The 16,983-nt window shown below is 40.4% G+C and overlaps 1 protein-coding gene across 2 annotated transcripts; it reads right to left on the reverse strand.

Annotated features, from left to right (window-relative positions):
• Window positions 1-1,153: 1,153 nt before the first annotated feature.
• On the reverse strand, window positions 1,154-9,818 carry LOC124030122 (myogenesis-regulating glycosidase-like). Of its 2 annotated transcripts, none has more exons than XM_046341603.1 (3): window positions 9,682-9,818; window positions 7,085-7,591; window positions 1,154-6,711 (listed from the first exon to the last, which is right to left on the reverse strand). In XM_046341603.1, the coding sequence occupies exons 2-3, from the start codon at window positions 7,348-7,350 to the stop codon at window positions 4,923-4,925; spliced, it is 2,055 nt and encodes a 684-aa protein (XP_046197559.1). In that variant the 5' UTR covers window positions 7,351-7,591; window positions 9,682-9,818; the 3' UTR covers window positions 1,154-4,922. The 2 variants fall into 2 exon arrangements, with proteins under 2 accessions (XP_046197559.1, XP_046197563.1); XM_046341607.1 differs by having other exon boundaries at window positions 7,085-7,587; window positions 9,682-9,780.
• Window positions 9,819-16,983: the final 7,165 nt, after the last annotated feature.

A 16,983-nucleotide genomic window follows, 5' to 3' on the forward strand; every position in this document is an offset into this window, starting at 1 on the left:
AAATGTTGTTTTTATCTTCTGTTTTGATTTAGAAGACTACATTTGAACTAAGGTTTGAGTGAATGTTTAATATTTGATTGTTTAAAATGCAGCAAATACAACAGGTGTTACTACTTGTGGGAGAGTTGGCTATATGCATCATTTATAATGTATTTTATAGTGGTGTGTATCATGGTCCAGTTACTTTTTTATGCTCCTGGAGCATGGAGGCACAGGGTTATTATAAATCATAGAATAGATACTTGTATACACACTTTTCAATTTGTAAGAAGTGCTTCTTTCCACCAATGTTATTGCCTTCACATTAAATATGGATATTCACACATCCATAGGTCACATTACATAGGCCTGGAGGTCCTCTTTTAAAGCAACATTTGATCTTCCACCGTCAACCCTCATTCAAAAGTAAAATTGCTTATCTTTTGTCCTATTAAAAAAAAATGAACAAAACAATCATTGCAGAAAAGCAAACTTACAATAGTATTGATTTCCTTTAACGTACAGACAGCAAATCGATGTGTCTCCTCAGCGCAGGCCGTGAGACTAGTTACATTTCAGAGAGGAGTCATTGACAAACAAAGTCGCTCCAAGGTGCGTTCAGCGGTGTGGACTATGGTGAATTTACCATCAAACCAGACCATTACCATCATAAGTGGTCAGTATGTTTATAATGTAAAGAGCAACGGTACCATCACCTTCAATTCCCAAATTTGGGTAATAAAAGTTATCAATTAAATATAATTTGACGTTTACCAGATGCTTTTGTATATTATGTCAGCCTGTTTATCTAAGATTCTCTTATTGCGGTTACCCTATCCAGCCATCTTTCCCATCCCCTCACTCCGTGGCCCTCCCCTCTAATCCCAAACTACCAGATGATGTATTGATCAGAGGTAGCCTCCATGTAACCTGTAGAATTGCTTCATTGCTTTGCCATTATCAGCCCATGATGGGCTGGGTCACTGCAAGCTACAAAAGGTGTCTCCCTAAGGGGATCTTATTCAACGGGGAATGGTGGCGAAATCGGCTTCTGCGGCCAATTCTTCTAAGGTTGCAGAAGGTTGGAGGTTTGTTCATTCTGTTGGCGAAGCAGCAGACACGTTTCTGACACTGGACATGTATTACTGTACCATTCAAATACAAAGGCAGATAATTGACCATCATGAAATGTTTATATTATTTGCCACAACGTAAACATAAGGGGGAAAAACAACAAGACAGTTATAAAATTCAAGCAAATTAAAGATTATCGTTGTACATTTTAGTCATATGAATAAACACAATTCAGGCTATGCATTGAAGACAAAGGCAACATGACTTCCATTGTATTGTTCCTAGAAATACAGGTTAAATTGGAGTAGTTACTAATCAGAAAAACCTGAGTTAGTGTGACATGTCAACATCACAATGAAAGGCAACTGTGGCAATACTGTACTACAGTCATATGAGTAGATTATCACCATGGCAACGACACTGAACAGAAATATAAATGCAACATGTAAAGTGTTGGTCCCATGTTTCATCAGCTGAAAAAGAATAATCCCAGAGTTGTTCCATACACACAAAAAGCATATGTTTTGTCACAACACAATGGCACAGATGTCTCAAGTTGAGGGAGTGTGCAATTAGCATGCTGACTGCAGAAATGTCCACCAGAGCTGCTGGCAGAGAATTTAATGTTAATTGCTCTACCATAAACTGCCTCCAACGTTGTTTTAGAGAATTTGGCAGTATGTCCAACCGGCCTCACAACCGCAGATCCCGTGTAACCACGCCAGCCCAGGACCTCCACATCCGGCTTCTTCACCTACGGGATTGTCTGAGTGGGGTGGTGAGTATTTCTGTCTGAAATAAAGCCATTTTGTGCGGAAAAAAACTCATTCTGATTGGCTGGGCCTAAATTAATTTCAATTGACTGATTTTCATATATGTACTAACTCAGTAAAATGTTTGAAATTGTTGCATGTTGTATTTATATTTTTGTTCAGTATATATTAAAACCTACTCAATGTCCCTGATAACATAACCCTTTAAAATAAAATTAGCCTTTAAAAAATGTATTAAAAGAACACAACCATGTCTAAGCATTTTCAACAAAGCTGGTGGTGGTCCTTGAAATTCAGCATTAGGATATATAACTTTACAATATTTCAGCAAGATACTGAATGACAAAATGTCTTTCTACATCAAAATAATACCGAAGGTCCAAAGATGTCCTTACTTACGTCATTGAAACAAACTCACGTTTCTGTAGCTTTACAGATGTGCGTTGCCTTTTGCCAAATTGGCAATAAGGGATGCAACATAGTAGCTGGGGGAACCGGTCTTTCTGCTTTTAGCGAACTTAAATTGTCAGCAATTTGATGTTCTTGAATGGCACAGTTCAGTAGGCCTACCTCCACTAGCAATATGTAACCACATATAATTACACAGTAGCTTTTTGTAGTCGTGTGTAGATTGAAATGTTTTCTAAGTGTTGTATCTGGCTTAGAAAAAACACAATGAAATTGATTGACATACACTGGGAATATAAAAAGGCATTTCCAAAGCTATCCTCCTAAAGGAAAAGGACTCGAGTGTCACAAATCAGTAAGAAGCGAGAAAAAAAAGAAAAAAAGCTAAAGTGGAGAAGTTTTCCCAATACATCCTTTGAGGCCATGAGTCATACATTCATTGCTATATCAGTGCGTACCTTTCTCTGACTAACAATACATTGATACTTTACTCTTTTGAACCTCACATTGTTTTAAAACTAGCTTTTACCATAGCCTTCACTGGTCACACAATCTCATGGAGAACAATGTGATGCAAGCTAATACAACTGCAAATCAGACTGCTTGACTTTATGGTGGTGGAAGACCCTCACAATAAATCTCCCACATTCAAACAATGTAATTTGTCAATCTAATCTGTTCCAGGTCACATAATGCTGAACGTCTATTGACAAGCCTTCGCATATTGTGCTTTTGGCCCAAATTACTATATTATGCTGTTCACTAGAAAAATATATAATAAAAAGGTACTAAATATAAAAATTAATCAAAGCGGTTTCATCTGCAATGACAGTCCCGGCAAACTGTTGCTATTTCACTCATGTTTTTGGCTTGCATACAAAATCTCCTGTCATGGGTAAAGAGTGCTCTGAAATTCAAAGAGAAGTCTGTCAGCATCTTGATGTTCTTGTTTTGTATGTACCAAAGTGGAAAACACTTAGGCTAGTTCCAGCGAGTCTTTCAGGAGAGCATAGATCTATTCTTGTAAGGTAATAGTGCTAGACATAGACGATGACGGTCGAGACTAAAGGTCGATATGAGAACTGCTATAAATAAGCCAGGATGTTATGGAGAAGCTTCTGCCAGTAAAAACAATGACCCCTAGGTGACCTAAGAGTTCACATTACTGCGACATGGTGAATGTACACAGGTTCAATCTTTAAGGTCTCCAAGGACTGGCTAACAAAACAGTAAAAACATTTAGCAATATAACAATTACAAAGAGTAGTGACATTCAAATATCTGTCAGAAGTATAATTCATGCTGAAAATGTGGCAGTATATTATTTGTTAAACGGCATTTAGGACAGTCTGGATGGATATTTGACATATGTCACACAGTGATTCCAGTTCAAAGTTCAGTTCACTCAGATCTCATAGCATCTTACATATTGGATTATTTCATTATTGCCTGCTTAAACAAAAATTGAATAGCACCCATTTCAAGTCCTCTCAATGAAGTCTGAAAAGACTATTTAGCCAAAGGTTGAGGGTATAATATTAGAAAGTGACACCAAATTAAATGGATAGTTTGTCACTTAAAACATTACAAGACTACGAAGAGTAATTAAGCTTTAAGCACTCAAAAAGACATGTCCAATCACCTACTTCCATGTCAAGAAGTGTGTCCCTGTATGTCTGAGCGGCTTGTATGAGTGGAGGCTTGGAGATGCTAAACGCGTTTCTGTTAATTAATGGTCAGTTACCGTGAGACCAGCAGTCTTTTACATGACAATAACCGGTTGACAAAATGTTATGACCGCCACAGTTCTAGTCCCAGATGGCACCCTATTCCCTATTTAGTGCACTATTTTGCCTTCTACATAGGGAATAGGGTGCCATTTGGGAAGTAGACAAGGTTAACACAACAGGGAAAATATGACACCCAACTTCCGGAGAAATCTTCAGGTGAAGAATCTCACGTGCAGCTTCTTTTGATTTCAGAGTGGCGAGAACCTTAACAGAACAACCACTGACTGAACAATTACACACTGTATTGTTAAGTGCATTGACACAATAACAAAAATATCAGCAAAACCAAAAAATCATTAACATATATGCAAGTATACAAGGCATTTTCACATCAAAATATACTTCTTCCCTTCTTAGTGTGTTGACTCATAAATAAGACATGAAAGCATTCAAATATCAGCCCTTAAAAATGTCTTAAAAGACAGCCGGTGACTATTCTGTTAATAGTCGACTGTTATGTCATGCTGAATAAATGTTTGGGTCATGTCTCATGATACATAATTGTAATGCATAAACATATCTACTTTCCAGAGGATGCTGGTGGGAGGGTCTATAGGAGGATGGGCTCAATGTAATGGGTGGAATGGCATAAATGGAACGGTAAACACAGATATGGAAACCAGGCTTGACTCCGTTCCATTAATTCCATTCCAGCAATTACAATGACCCTGTCCTCCTATAGCTCCTCCCACCTGCCTCCACTGCTACATTCCTGGGTTATTGCAAGGGCACATGTTTGAGCAAGCAGAAAAGGTTTTGCCTTGATATTTCTTCAATAATAGTGATTCTAAATTTACAAGAACACAAATGTTCTGTGAGCCCTGACTTCAGAGAAAATACTATAAACAAATGCATGCAGGCCCACCCGCTAAGCTGTCCAGCCTTGTACCCCTCTTCACTAAACCCAGACAAAGTAAGCAATTTCATCAAGATCTACCGGGTAGTCTGTAAGGTGCAGAGGCTCCTTAATATCAAACCGTTCTCCCTTGTAGCTCCGCCAGTGTCCAGCCGGGAGATAGATGTCCCTTTCCTGCTTTCCAGGCTCCAGTACTGGCGCCACCATGAGGTCATCCCCTATCAGGAACTGGGAGTCAATCTTATAAGCAGTCTCGTCGCCAGTGGCGATCCACCACAGAGGTCGTATGATGGGGTCTCCTGTGTCCAGCACCTCCCCAGCAAGTTCCAGAACCCGTGGGGCCACTATGCTCTCATGGATAGCAGTGTACTTCCGGGCGATCTCCACCACCTCGTTATCATACTCCCAGGGGGGGATGGAGAACTGCATGGAGGGCATAAAAGCCGACAGCTCCAGCCAGCGGATGTAGAGCTCACGGTCCGGTAAAGTGCGCTCACCATCAGTGCGGTTCAGATAGGCGTTGCCACCGATCATGTCCGGTAGGATGAACTGGTAGCCGAGAATGCTGATGGTGAGCACGGTGGGAATAAGGGACTTGAGGCCTAGCTCATAGCCCCAAACAGAGTCCCGGTCAATGGGCCTGAAGAAGCAGGAGATGTTCTGGGACTGGTAGCCTGAACGCAGCTCGGCTCGCTCATTGTAAGGAATAGCCATCTCGGTGTAGCGACGGGTGAACGTGCTAGGGTCGCGAAGGGGTGTTTTTGTGCTGAATTGCCAGGGCAAGTAGTTTGTTTCGCCCGCATCCAGCTTGAAGGAGGACACTCCGTACTTGGATCGTAAAGACCGCAGGTGGGAGGCGAACCAATCACGGGCCTCTGGGTTGGTAAAGTCTAGAATGCCCCCGATGCCGTTCCACCAGCTTACCAAAGCCGGAAGACGACCTGTAGGTTCTCGGACAAAAAGCCCTCTTTCTACACAGGTGTGAAAATTCTCAGAGTCATAGTTGACAAAAGGGTGTGTCCAGAGAGAGACCAGAAATCCGTCTGTTTTGAGCTTCTGGAACATGGCTGTAGCGTTGGGAAACTTGGCCAAGTCAAAATCAAATTCCCCATAGTGGTTTGTGTAGCGATCGTCTATCTCTAGGTGGCTACAGTTGAAGCCATGCTTGCGGATGTTGGCAGCAAACTTCAACAGTTTCTCCTGGTCTATGTCAGTCTTGTGTAGCGCCCACGTGGACCAGATGGGATGGCGGAACATGGCTTTGGAAGGCACCTTGTTGGGCTTGTTGAAGTATCTGCGCACCATGTACTTGTGAATGGATGTGACATCCAAGCCCACACAGACTCTGTAGCTGAGTTCAGCACAAGGTGCCTCACCAGGGTTTGGCTTGTAAGGGGTGTCATGGTACCTCGCCTGGAAGTACATGGTCTTCTCTGTGTCGTTCCAGCCAAGATGAAACGGCACAGAGTCATTGATCTTAATGGCCGTGGCATTGGATGAGAGCCAGTAGCGTTCCAAGATGCCCCCAAAGCCGTTTCGGTTTGAGTAGATATCACTGGTGACAAAGGGTTTGGGTGCCTGCTGCCCGGAGATGGATATAGGCCAATGCTGTATGGCAGTCTCAGCTCCACCATACCAGTGCGAGACGTTATAGGTCATGGCGTGCTCCACGGGCAGGCTGGGAACCAATTCTTCCCAACGCACACGGTAGCATTGGACTGTATTGTCAAATACAGTCTGGATGAAAAACTTGAGTTTCCTATCACTGGTGCGCCCACAGCTCAGTATCTCCCCCTCCTTAGAACACGAGTCTAAGTCCAGGGTGCCAGACCTGTCATTCAACATTTAGAGAAGAATGATCAGTTACATAGCACATTACTTTGCATTCAAGTCTCAGGCTATATTCATGTTAGAGCAGTTGATTTATGATTACATTTGGCACTTTAAAATATAAATACCTGAATAAGCTTATTGTTTCTGAGATTAAAAATAACCAAACTAGACATGATTTAAAGGGGAACTGTACCAGATTAGGGGGCACGCATGCTTTCCATTCCCCAGTAGATTAATTTGAATTGGATACAGGTATATAATTAGAAAGAAATTCTCAAAGCACACCTAACACACTTTCTATAATGATTAATAGTAACGGTTGGTTAATGAATACTGATTGATGCTGTCCTATACTGAAGTGAATCACAAACCTGAAAGACATCCTGAAGACAATAGCCCCTGCCTGGTTGCGAATGATGTAGCCATCCTTGTTGAGGTCCAGAAGTTCTGTCTTAAGCAGTTCAGCCTTGCGCAAAGAACCAATGTAATAGCACCATGCGGTCACCGCAGCAATCACCAGCACCAAGCCTAAGACACTTGCTACAACTAGGGGACGAGCATCCCTTTTTAGTTTCTGTTTGATAGGTGTAGCATTGGTAACTGTGCCCCCTGCACCTCCTGGTACCACTTGGTACATTGTGGTTATTGTTCAACAGTCTCCCAGTGAAATGGGTTGTAAGAAATCCCTTAAATTTGTTAAAGTGACTTTAAAAGTAAAGCAGGGGTCCCCTGATTGACACACCAGTCACAACAGAGTTATTCCTATATGCAGAGACTTCTATGAGGCATGGCCTTGCAGACTGCCGAGGGAATGTGTCTTGGTTATTTCTTCAGTAGACGTTGCTCTCTTCCCCCACTATTTTCATCTGTTTACCTGTCTGAACGAAAAGAAAGATAACCGGCTTTTAGATAAAAAGTCTCAAGTCAAAGTTCACCCTAGCAGTTCTTCAGATCTAAAATCTAAGAGAAAGAGGGAGGGAGAGAGTTGACTTGCTGCTGACCCCCTCTATAAATAAACCACTCACCAATTGTTTGAAATCAACAAAACAAAGAACAGAAGATATTCACTTTCTCTACGATCACTTTCGGAGTTTGCCCTGCAGCAATTCCAAAATGTTTGTTTGGTTCAAAAACAGACCTAATTTGTATGCAATCAGGTTGATTTGGTAGTCGATGCAGGGCGAATTCAGGCCTACTCTGAGTCTTTTGTTCTAAAACAACACGAAAGCCAAGAGGCACACATACAAAACATCCTGTCGCACTAAGTTAATATAACGCCAGTCACGGAACCTTTGAACACATTAGTGCAACTTAAGGGAAATGTGTAACCAAAGCAACAACTCCACTCAGCCATGGGGGTAGGTGGGAATAATCATCAAACCAGGAGCCAAGAGCTTGCCAATGGGCTGACTTATATGTAAACACATAGAAGCTTCAAACACACAAATCCTCAAGGGCCTTCCCTGGTAGGCCAAAACTAAGCAGACAGGGTGGTTCTGGGTCATTACATGGCTGATGTTAGTTACCAGGACAAATCCAGAGAGAAGTTCAATTCAAGATGCACCAGGCCCAGTGATATCTGTTCTATGCCTCTCTGAAACCTCTTGCGTGCTGACGGGTATTCCTAACTGGTATGCCTTCATAGCCTGCCTGTGCTGCTGGGGGGTCGATAATGGTAGTTAATTAGCAATCTAATGGTCTAATTCTGTGTTCAACCAGCCTTGCTATGGATTTTAACATCAACGTGAACGGCAACTAATCTTGAAGGGTAAGCAATGGATTTTACATTAACAGGCTGTGGCTGCCAGACCCAACATAGCACTAGCGTACAATTACATGTGATAGCCAAGGTGATACCAAAAAATGCATGAATCATGTTTTTTGGTCAATGGTCTGTGAAGGTCAGGCCTACTAAATTGTCATTTCAGCTGATTTGCTATCAGCTAGGCTTGTGCAAATGTCTGTGTGAAATAAACAAAGTACTGACAGGAACCATGAATGTTTCACAAGATATAACAGCAAGGAAGTTAGTATTTATTTTAGTAACCCCACCCTAAATATAAAATGTCCACTTGTTGAGTGAAGAAAATGTATTATAAACTGGGTGGTTCGAACCCTGAATGCTGATTGGCTGAACGCTGTGGTATATCAGATCATATACCAGGGGTAGGACAAAACATTTATTTGTAGTTCTCTAATTACGTTGGTACCAGTTTATAATTGCAAAATGTCACCTAAGGAGTTTGTGATATATGGCCAATATACCATGACTAAGGAATGTATAGAGGCACTCCGCTTTGCGTCGTGCGTAGAACTGCCCTTAACCGCGGTATGTGGCCATATGCAATACCCCCTCGGGCCTTATTGCTTAATTATACCATACAAACTTTAACCCAACTAGTCTTTGTAATACCCATGAGAGATTGCTTTATCGCTCCAGCGAGGCATAAACCGTTAACTTGAAGAGTTGTATTCTGAGAAAGCGTTTTGACAGCCTTGCTATTTTGACACAATACGCAGGGCAGTCATTGACAGTGCTAAGTAGCTATTTTACAACGGGTGAGTATAATTTGTGGAACGTTCCAACAGAAATCTTCGTAAATAACAAGGTTGCCAACAAACAACGCATACAAAGTTGTACAGCGGCATAATCAGATACCGGGTCGGGTGTGGGCTATTTAATAACGTTGTTCACGCACAACGTTTATTCCGAAAATTCCTCACTATGGTAGCCTATGGACAAACATTAAGAATAAGTTGTGGCGAGTTTATGCGTATTCGGCAGCTAGTTGAATTGATAATGCTACTTTGTATGCGTTTGTTGGCAACCTTGTACTTTACGAAGTTTTTGGAACAGATTCATGTTGGAACGTTCCACAAATTACACCGAGCCACTTAAAACTAAAACAAAATATGTATATTAACACGATGGGTGTTTAATAGGAGAATTCATTACAATAATACTCACCGTTCAAGGTAGCAAAATATCCTGTTCCACACACAACGCTTGGGAGATGTGTGATTGCGTCGAATCTGATCGAAATGCTTGCGCTCGCAAAAACAAGACTACATGGGGTGCCTGGGAAATGTAGTTTCAGATGTGGCGTTCAAACAAAAAAAGGACGTTAAGCTTTGGTCTCATTAGCTAGGTTTCAATCCAGTTGGAAACAGATTTTCATGCAAATATTCTAAAATCGTCATAAAATCAATATGCGCAAAAAAACAAACCAAAATGAATTATACTTCTGTTAATAAAAAATAAAATGTTTAACTAGGAAAGTCAGATAAGAACAAATTCTTACTCACAATGACGGGCTACCAAAAGGCAAGAGGCCTCCTGCGGGGAATTAAAAATTCGAATTAATTAAATAAAAATATAGGACAGGACACACATCACGACAATAGACAACACTACATAAAGACAGACCTAAGACAACAACATTGCATGGTAGCAACATGACAACAACATGGCAGCAGCACAAAACAGGGTACACACATTATTGGGCACAGACAACAGCAGAAAGGGCAAGATGGTAGAGACAACAATACATCACTAAAAGCATCCACAACTGTCAGTAAGAGTGTCCATGATTGAGTCTTTGGCCTGGGAGGGTGGTACATCTTCCCTTGCCAGTACCCCTTGTAGGTCTTCCACTGAGAATTATTTCAGGCCCAAACACTTTTCTGACGATTCTCGTTTGACAAACATTCACTAATGGTTGGGGCGTATTTACTACCATATCATCAACACTAGCGCCACTTGCGTTCTCAATTCTTTCGACTGCCCGTAAGGAGATTCTATTCTCACCTTTACGGTGCACCCCAATCACTCTGGATCATGATCCCCACCACCGTTGCAACACTGACCTCCTTCACTTTGATTTTCAATACACTCCTTCCGCCTGCAAACATTTGCAACATGGCCAAATCCTTTAAAGTTATTGCATTGTAGTAGCTTGTGGACAAATGCTCTTACTGCATACTTTACATAACCTAACTTTATATGTGTGGGGATGTGCTCTTTATCAAAAAACTAAAGAACCAATAGACTTTCATCCTTTTCTCCATTCACCATGCGTTTCAGATGACGAGCACCAACCACAACTTGGATTCTCTTGAAGAATTCAATATCTACTTCCACCGACACCCCGGCTATGAATTTTAACAGGTGCTCTACTCTTTCAGTTCAAAGTATAATTCTTCAGAATTTGACATTCTTGTGATTCCCAATGCATTCTTCTTCTGCTCTTCAGTGACACAATTAACCAGCAAAAACCCACTCCTGGTCACTCCGATTGATTCCACTTTTCCCAAAACATGCTTCACCTTCTTCGATACCTCAAACGGGTTTCCCAGATACACATCCTTATTTAAAAATGCAGCCCAACAAGAAACAAATCCTTATCCAACCTACACTCCTCATCCATTCCAATTTTTGACATGTGTTTCCATCAAATTGACTTGTTGGGGATAAAAGGCTATGTCTTTTGTGGTTAAATTCCCATGTACTGAATAAAAAAATACAAGTTAAATAGTTTCCATCACGTTCAACTCTACTGATGGCTTTCTCACAAAATATGTTATTCCGTGATACAGTGAGTGTGCCATCTCTGGTGTTGGCAAATGGCTCTAGCCAACAGCTCACAGACATAGTGCGAACATAGTTTATGTGATGAGATTATTATGGATAAAAGAGCAAGATTATTTTTATTTGTCAAACAGCAGCCAAGCATCAGTGATCATGTCACCAGAATAAGAACCTCAATATTTATTGGAAAGGAGCATCATAGGATAGGATAAAGTAATCCTTCTCACCCCCCCTCCCTCCCCCCCCTTAAAATATTTAGATGCACTATTGTAAAGTGGTTGTTCCACTGGATGTCATAAGGTGAATGCACCAATTTGTAAGTCACTCTGGATAAGAGCGTCTGCTAAATGACTTAAATGTAATGTAATGTAAATGCATCAAGCTCATCACCTTGCACCTTCACCTCCTGTGAAGTTCATCATAAGTTTCTTCTGTAGACTAATAAAATGCATGGTTTCCTGATGAGTCATAGTGGGAGGACCACACGACATGTCATCGTGTGACTCCCAAGTTCACTTCAATGTGATGGTTATTATATAAATATTTGCCCATAAAACGTTTCCACTGACATTTCTCGCATAATAAATTGTACTGACACAACAAGATCAAACCATGTGCCCTGCATTAAATACTAAAACTGGCTAAAGAAAATTGTGATACAGTTTAATTTAAGGAACAAAAAAATAGTTGGGAGGAGATTTTCGATGTACCGATTCCATGGCACATGGTTTGTGAATTGATATACAAAACGACGCCGGATTCAAAACTTTAGTTTTTCAATATAATTATTATACAAAATGCTTGCAAACAATATAATGTTATGTGTATGGGGGATACAACCATTCCAGCTCTGCAGAGTTTGCTGCGAAGAGACCGAATCATTAGATCACTTGTTTTGGTACTTCCCATATGTAGTTTGTTTTTGGTTGCAGGTTAAGTAATGGCTGCAATATTTATTTGGAGCCAACTCTGCAAATAGCACTGCTGAGTGATTTAAAAAGTCCTAGTCAATTGATCAATAATTTTCTTAGAAAAGGTATTTATCTTTCATTTACAATCTGTAGAAACTATGAGAATAGAAAGGTTCAGAACTTTTGTGAAACAGCACAGTAGAAAAATAAATAGCAGCTAGAAACTGGATGGTCTTCAGAGATAGTGGGCGGGGTTTAGGGTAGCTGAAGGCTGAGATTAAAACCAAACAAAAGATAACTAATGTAAACTAATGTAAAATATACTGTCAGTGAAAGTTATGTAGTATGAAAAAACTGGAAGTGGAAGCCTAAGTACTGTTGTCCATTAGGTTACACCAATTAGGCGAGGGGTGGTCGAGTTAGGGGGAAATAATAAAATATATATACATTTAAAATAATATGTGGTACCAGTCAAAAGTTTGGACACACCTACTCATTCCAGGGTTTTCTTTATTTTTACTATTTTCTGCATTGTAAAATAATAGTGAAGGCAAACTATGAAATAGCACATATGGAACAATGTAGTAACCAAATAAGTGTTAAAAATATATATATTATATGAGATTATTCACAGTAGCCACCCTTTGCTCCGATGACAGCTTTGCACACTCTTGGCATTCTCTCAACCAGTTTCATGAGGTAGTCACCTCACATTTCAATTAACAGGTGTGCCTTGTTAAAAGTTCATTTGTGGAATTTCTTTCCTTCTTAATACATTTGAGCCAATCATTTGTGCTGTGACGAGGTAGGGTTGATATACAGAAGATAGCCATATTTGGTAAAAGACCAAGTCCTGAAGAGACTTTTGAAAGTCTTTTCAGATGTTCAGGGCCTGAGTTTTTCATGTCAGACACGAAGACAGTTGGAATTTCCCAACAAACTAATCTGTATAAATTGGATATGCCCTATCGAATGAATGCTGAATGTACTGTATGGAGTACAAATTGATAACGGTGATACACCAAGATTTTCTATCTGTCAAAAACTGATTGAGACAATGCTTTTTCTATAGGTCTCATACATTGACAAAGGCCATTTGTAATTTTTACATTAAGAGGTCAGACTCTTACCTGAGTCCCTGTGATGAGCGTGGATGGAGGTCACCATGGTAACGCTGGATATCAGTCAGGGAGCCATCTGGCCTCTGTTGTAAGAACTTGGCGGAATCCATGTTACTGTAATCAACATCAAGTCAAATTAATCTTAATTATTAGTCTTCTCCATTAGAATGAATCACAGAGAAAAACTCAGCCACCTTTCTTAGGAATCCCATTCTTGATTTAAATCAAGTGTATATGCAACACTTCACTGCTTTATTTTCAGGTCTGGCAATAGACTTGCAGTGCGTCATTATAGTAATACATGCACTGGTTAACTGATTTGGACAGTCCAATTAAAGAACCAAAACTAAAATACATAAGAAATTAATAGCTCATACTCTTCCCCTGTATGTTTTTCAGGAGTGATTGAAGTTCTCTGATTGAGATGTCAGTCATTGGTTTGTGTAGCCAGCCTGCAGAGGGCAGCATGTGTGTTGTTTTGGATGAGCTGAGTGGAGGCATGCGAGGTATCCACTGCACTCAGAGAGCGTGCACGTTTGCTATCTGGTGGAAGAAGAGCCATATAAGACACTGCACAACAGTAGGCCCTATGTAGGACTACAAAACAAATACAGACACACATTTTAAATACTTTATTTGAATCCACAAATCACATTACAGATCAAGAAGGATTCAAATATTTCAAAGGTCATATGACCATTTATGGGCAAACAAAAGCAATGTCATACTGGTTTGGACCAGACAGGATCAGATAGATGGCCTACATGTAGAGAGACAGAGGGGCGCTGTTTCACTCGCTCAGATGCTTTCTCCTGTGAGATACATTCAGCCTCTTGTGAATTGAAGGAAAATTATGAAACACAGAGAGACTAAAAATACATTACGTTTTATTAAAAAATTGTATTGGTCCATTTTTGGGGGAAGCCTGGCTTTCCTTGGCATCCATGAATACACGCCACTGAGTTTTGCATAGTAAGTCTTGCATAGTTTGTTTAGTCTACATTGAAAGGGGTTAATATTGCTTTGATTTAATCACAATTCCAACAGTAAAGCGAAATGTTGATAGTGTTAACTAATGGGGAAAACTCAACTCAAACTAATGGGGAAATGATTCATCCATGCCACAGCCCCGGGAGAGCTACACAGGCAAGCAGTTTAGAGGGAACATTGCTGCACACACACACAGAGAAACAGAAAGACACAGAACAAGGGGGAGATGATGAGAAGAAGAAAAGTCAATGTTGAACTGGTAGAATAGAGCACAGACAGTCGTACCTGGGTTATGCTGAAAAGAGAATTGCAGGACAGGAGGGAAGAGTGGGCATCCGTTGTTTACAGCAGCAGCTGACCCCTAGAACACTGACCTGGAGGCCCTGTGGCTCATCTGTAGTTTCCTGAGCTACAGGAAGTCCTGTTTGGGCAGATGAGGAAAGAGGGGAAATAAGACATCTGTCCCTCAACACTGGGCACAGAAGATGTATGAATGGTTTGATAGGCTCAGGTGAAGCATTGTGGATATTTATGGGAATACTAGTGTAAGAAGAGCATTCTGTAACACTTGTTAGGTTCTAAATGAACCTAGTAAAACTCACGGACAATTAGTAAAGCTTAAACCAAGTTTATTCACTAATTGGGTCATCCACCAGTGGTAGTATATATACCCAAATTTGGGGTGAAATCTCCTCCTTCTCTCTAAACATTGCATCTTTGTTGCTAGGCAGGAAATTAAGTGACGCGGGCAATAACTGTTTCTTCTCCCTTAACCTCGGCCCCCTTCCTCACTAAACCACATCTCTCCACCCTTATCAGTGCCTGCCAACATGTGATCCTATTTCCTTCGTGATTCAAAAACAAACACCATTGCATGTTAAATAAAAAAATTAACCAATTAGAATAACTAATCAACTTAGAATTACACTCTTGATAACGCCGTAAGAAAATAATGGTATCCCATAAGGTAATGGTAAAATAGACTAGAGACTGGTGTCTCTCATTCATATTATAATTAATTCCCACCTGTCTCGATCATTTCTAGTGCGGTTGATTCCTCTGTGTACATGCTGAGCTTGAGCTGAGGAGCCATGATCTCCCCAGTCTCTATACAGTACCTCTCATACACAGAGCTGTGTCTCACTCTCCACCTCTCCTACCCCACTTTAACCCATAAGAGTATAAGCCCTGTCTAAGCCAGGGGAGGGTGGGGGGTACTACCAAGCTATATGACATTGTTTTAAGAAGATCATACCAAGGATCATTTTACTAATTGATTTTTAATTTTAAAACCCCTTGAAGTATCAAAAAATATATATATATATTTACATATATTTGATGAAAAAAAGCATTTGGCCTGACTGCTATTAGCACATACAAATGCATTGAATAACATGTTCACTACATGGAACAACAGATAGTCCCCCCTCAAACAAAATCTAAAGAAAGTTCGTTCTGACACGTCTATCCTTTATCTGAGAGATTTAAGAAAGATCAAGAAACATTATTTCTTTCATTTTTTTTTTACATGTATCTGAACCCCATATTTTTGTCACTAAACAGTCTTCATATATACTTCCATAAATGTTTTTAACTGGTACTGGGGGACCTCCACATTAATCTTGTTAGGTCTGTGGGCATCCTAGAGAAAAACAACCAACATGTACAGTATCAGTCAAAAGTTTGGACACACCTACTCATTCAAGGGTTTTCTTTCTTTTTACAATTTTCTACATTGTAAAATAATAGTGAAGACATCAAAACTATGAAATAACATATGGAATCATGTAGTAACCAAAGAAGTGTAAACAAATCAAAATATATTTTATATTTGAGGTTCTTCAAAGTAGCCACCCTTTGCCTTGATGACAGCTTTGCACACTCTTGGCATTCTCTCAACCAGCTTCATGAGGTAGTCACCTGGAATGCATTTCAATTAACAGGTGTGCATTGTTAAAAGTTAATTTGTGGAATTTCTTTCCTTCTTAATGCATTTGAGCCAATCAGTTGTGCTGTGACAAGGTAGGGGTGGTATACAGAAGATAGCTCTATTTAGTAAAAGATCAATCCATATTAAAGCAAGAATAAGCAAAGAGAAACGACAGTCAATCATTACTTTAAGACATGAAGGTCAGTCAATACGGAAAATTTCAAGAACTTTGAAAGTTTCTTCAAATGCAGTCACAAAAACCAGCAAGCCCTATGATGAAACTGGCTCTCACGAGGACTGCCACAGGAAAGGAAGACCCAGAGTTACCTCTGCTGCAGAGGATAAGTTCATTAGAACTACCAGCCTCAGAAATGTCAGCCAAAATAAATATAGAGTTCAGAGGAGACTGCGTGAATCAGGCCTTCATTTTTGAATTGCTGCAAAAAATAACACTAATAAAGGGCACAAATATGAAGAAGAGACTTGCTTGGGCCAAAAAACATGACCAAGGGACATTAGACCGGTGGAAATCTGTCCTTTGGTCTGATGAGTCCACATTTTTGGTTCCAACCGCTGTGTCTTTGTGAGATGCAGAGTAGATGAACAGATGATCTCCGCATGTGTGGATCCCACCATGAAGCATGGAGGAGGAGGTGTTTAGATCTCAATCCAGGTTCCCCTGTCTCTGGTCATTGTGCCTCAGATTAATCTATTGTTGAGCCAGCGGCTG

This window comes from Oncorhynchus gorbuscha, linkage group LG03 (genome assembly GCF_021184085.1).
Source record: "Oncorhynchus gorbuscha isolate QuinsamMale2020 ecotype Even-year linkage group LG03, OgorEven_v1.0, whole genome shotgun sequence".
NCBI classification, from domain to species: Eukaryota; Metazoa; Chordata; class Actinopteri; order Salmoniformes; family Salmonidae; genus Oncorhynchus; species Oncorhynchus gorbuscha.

Excerpts from the sequence above, each read along its gene's own strand:
- LOC124030122 (XM_046341603.1), bottom strand. The coding sequence starts at position 7,350 with ATGTACCAAGTGGTACCAGGAGGTGCAGGGGGCACAGTTACCAATGCT. Across the intron at positions 6,712-7,084 it reads GTCTTCAGGATGTCTTTCAG|GTCTGGCACCCTGGACTTAG; the intron begins GTTTGTGATTCA and ends GTTGAATGACAG.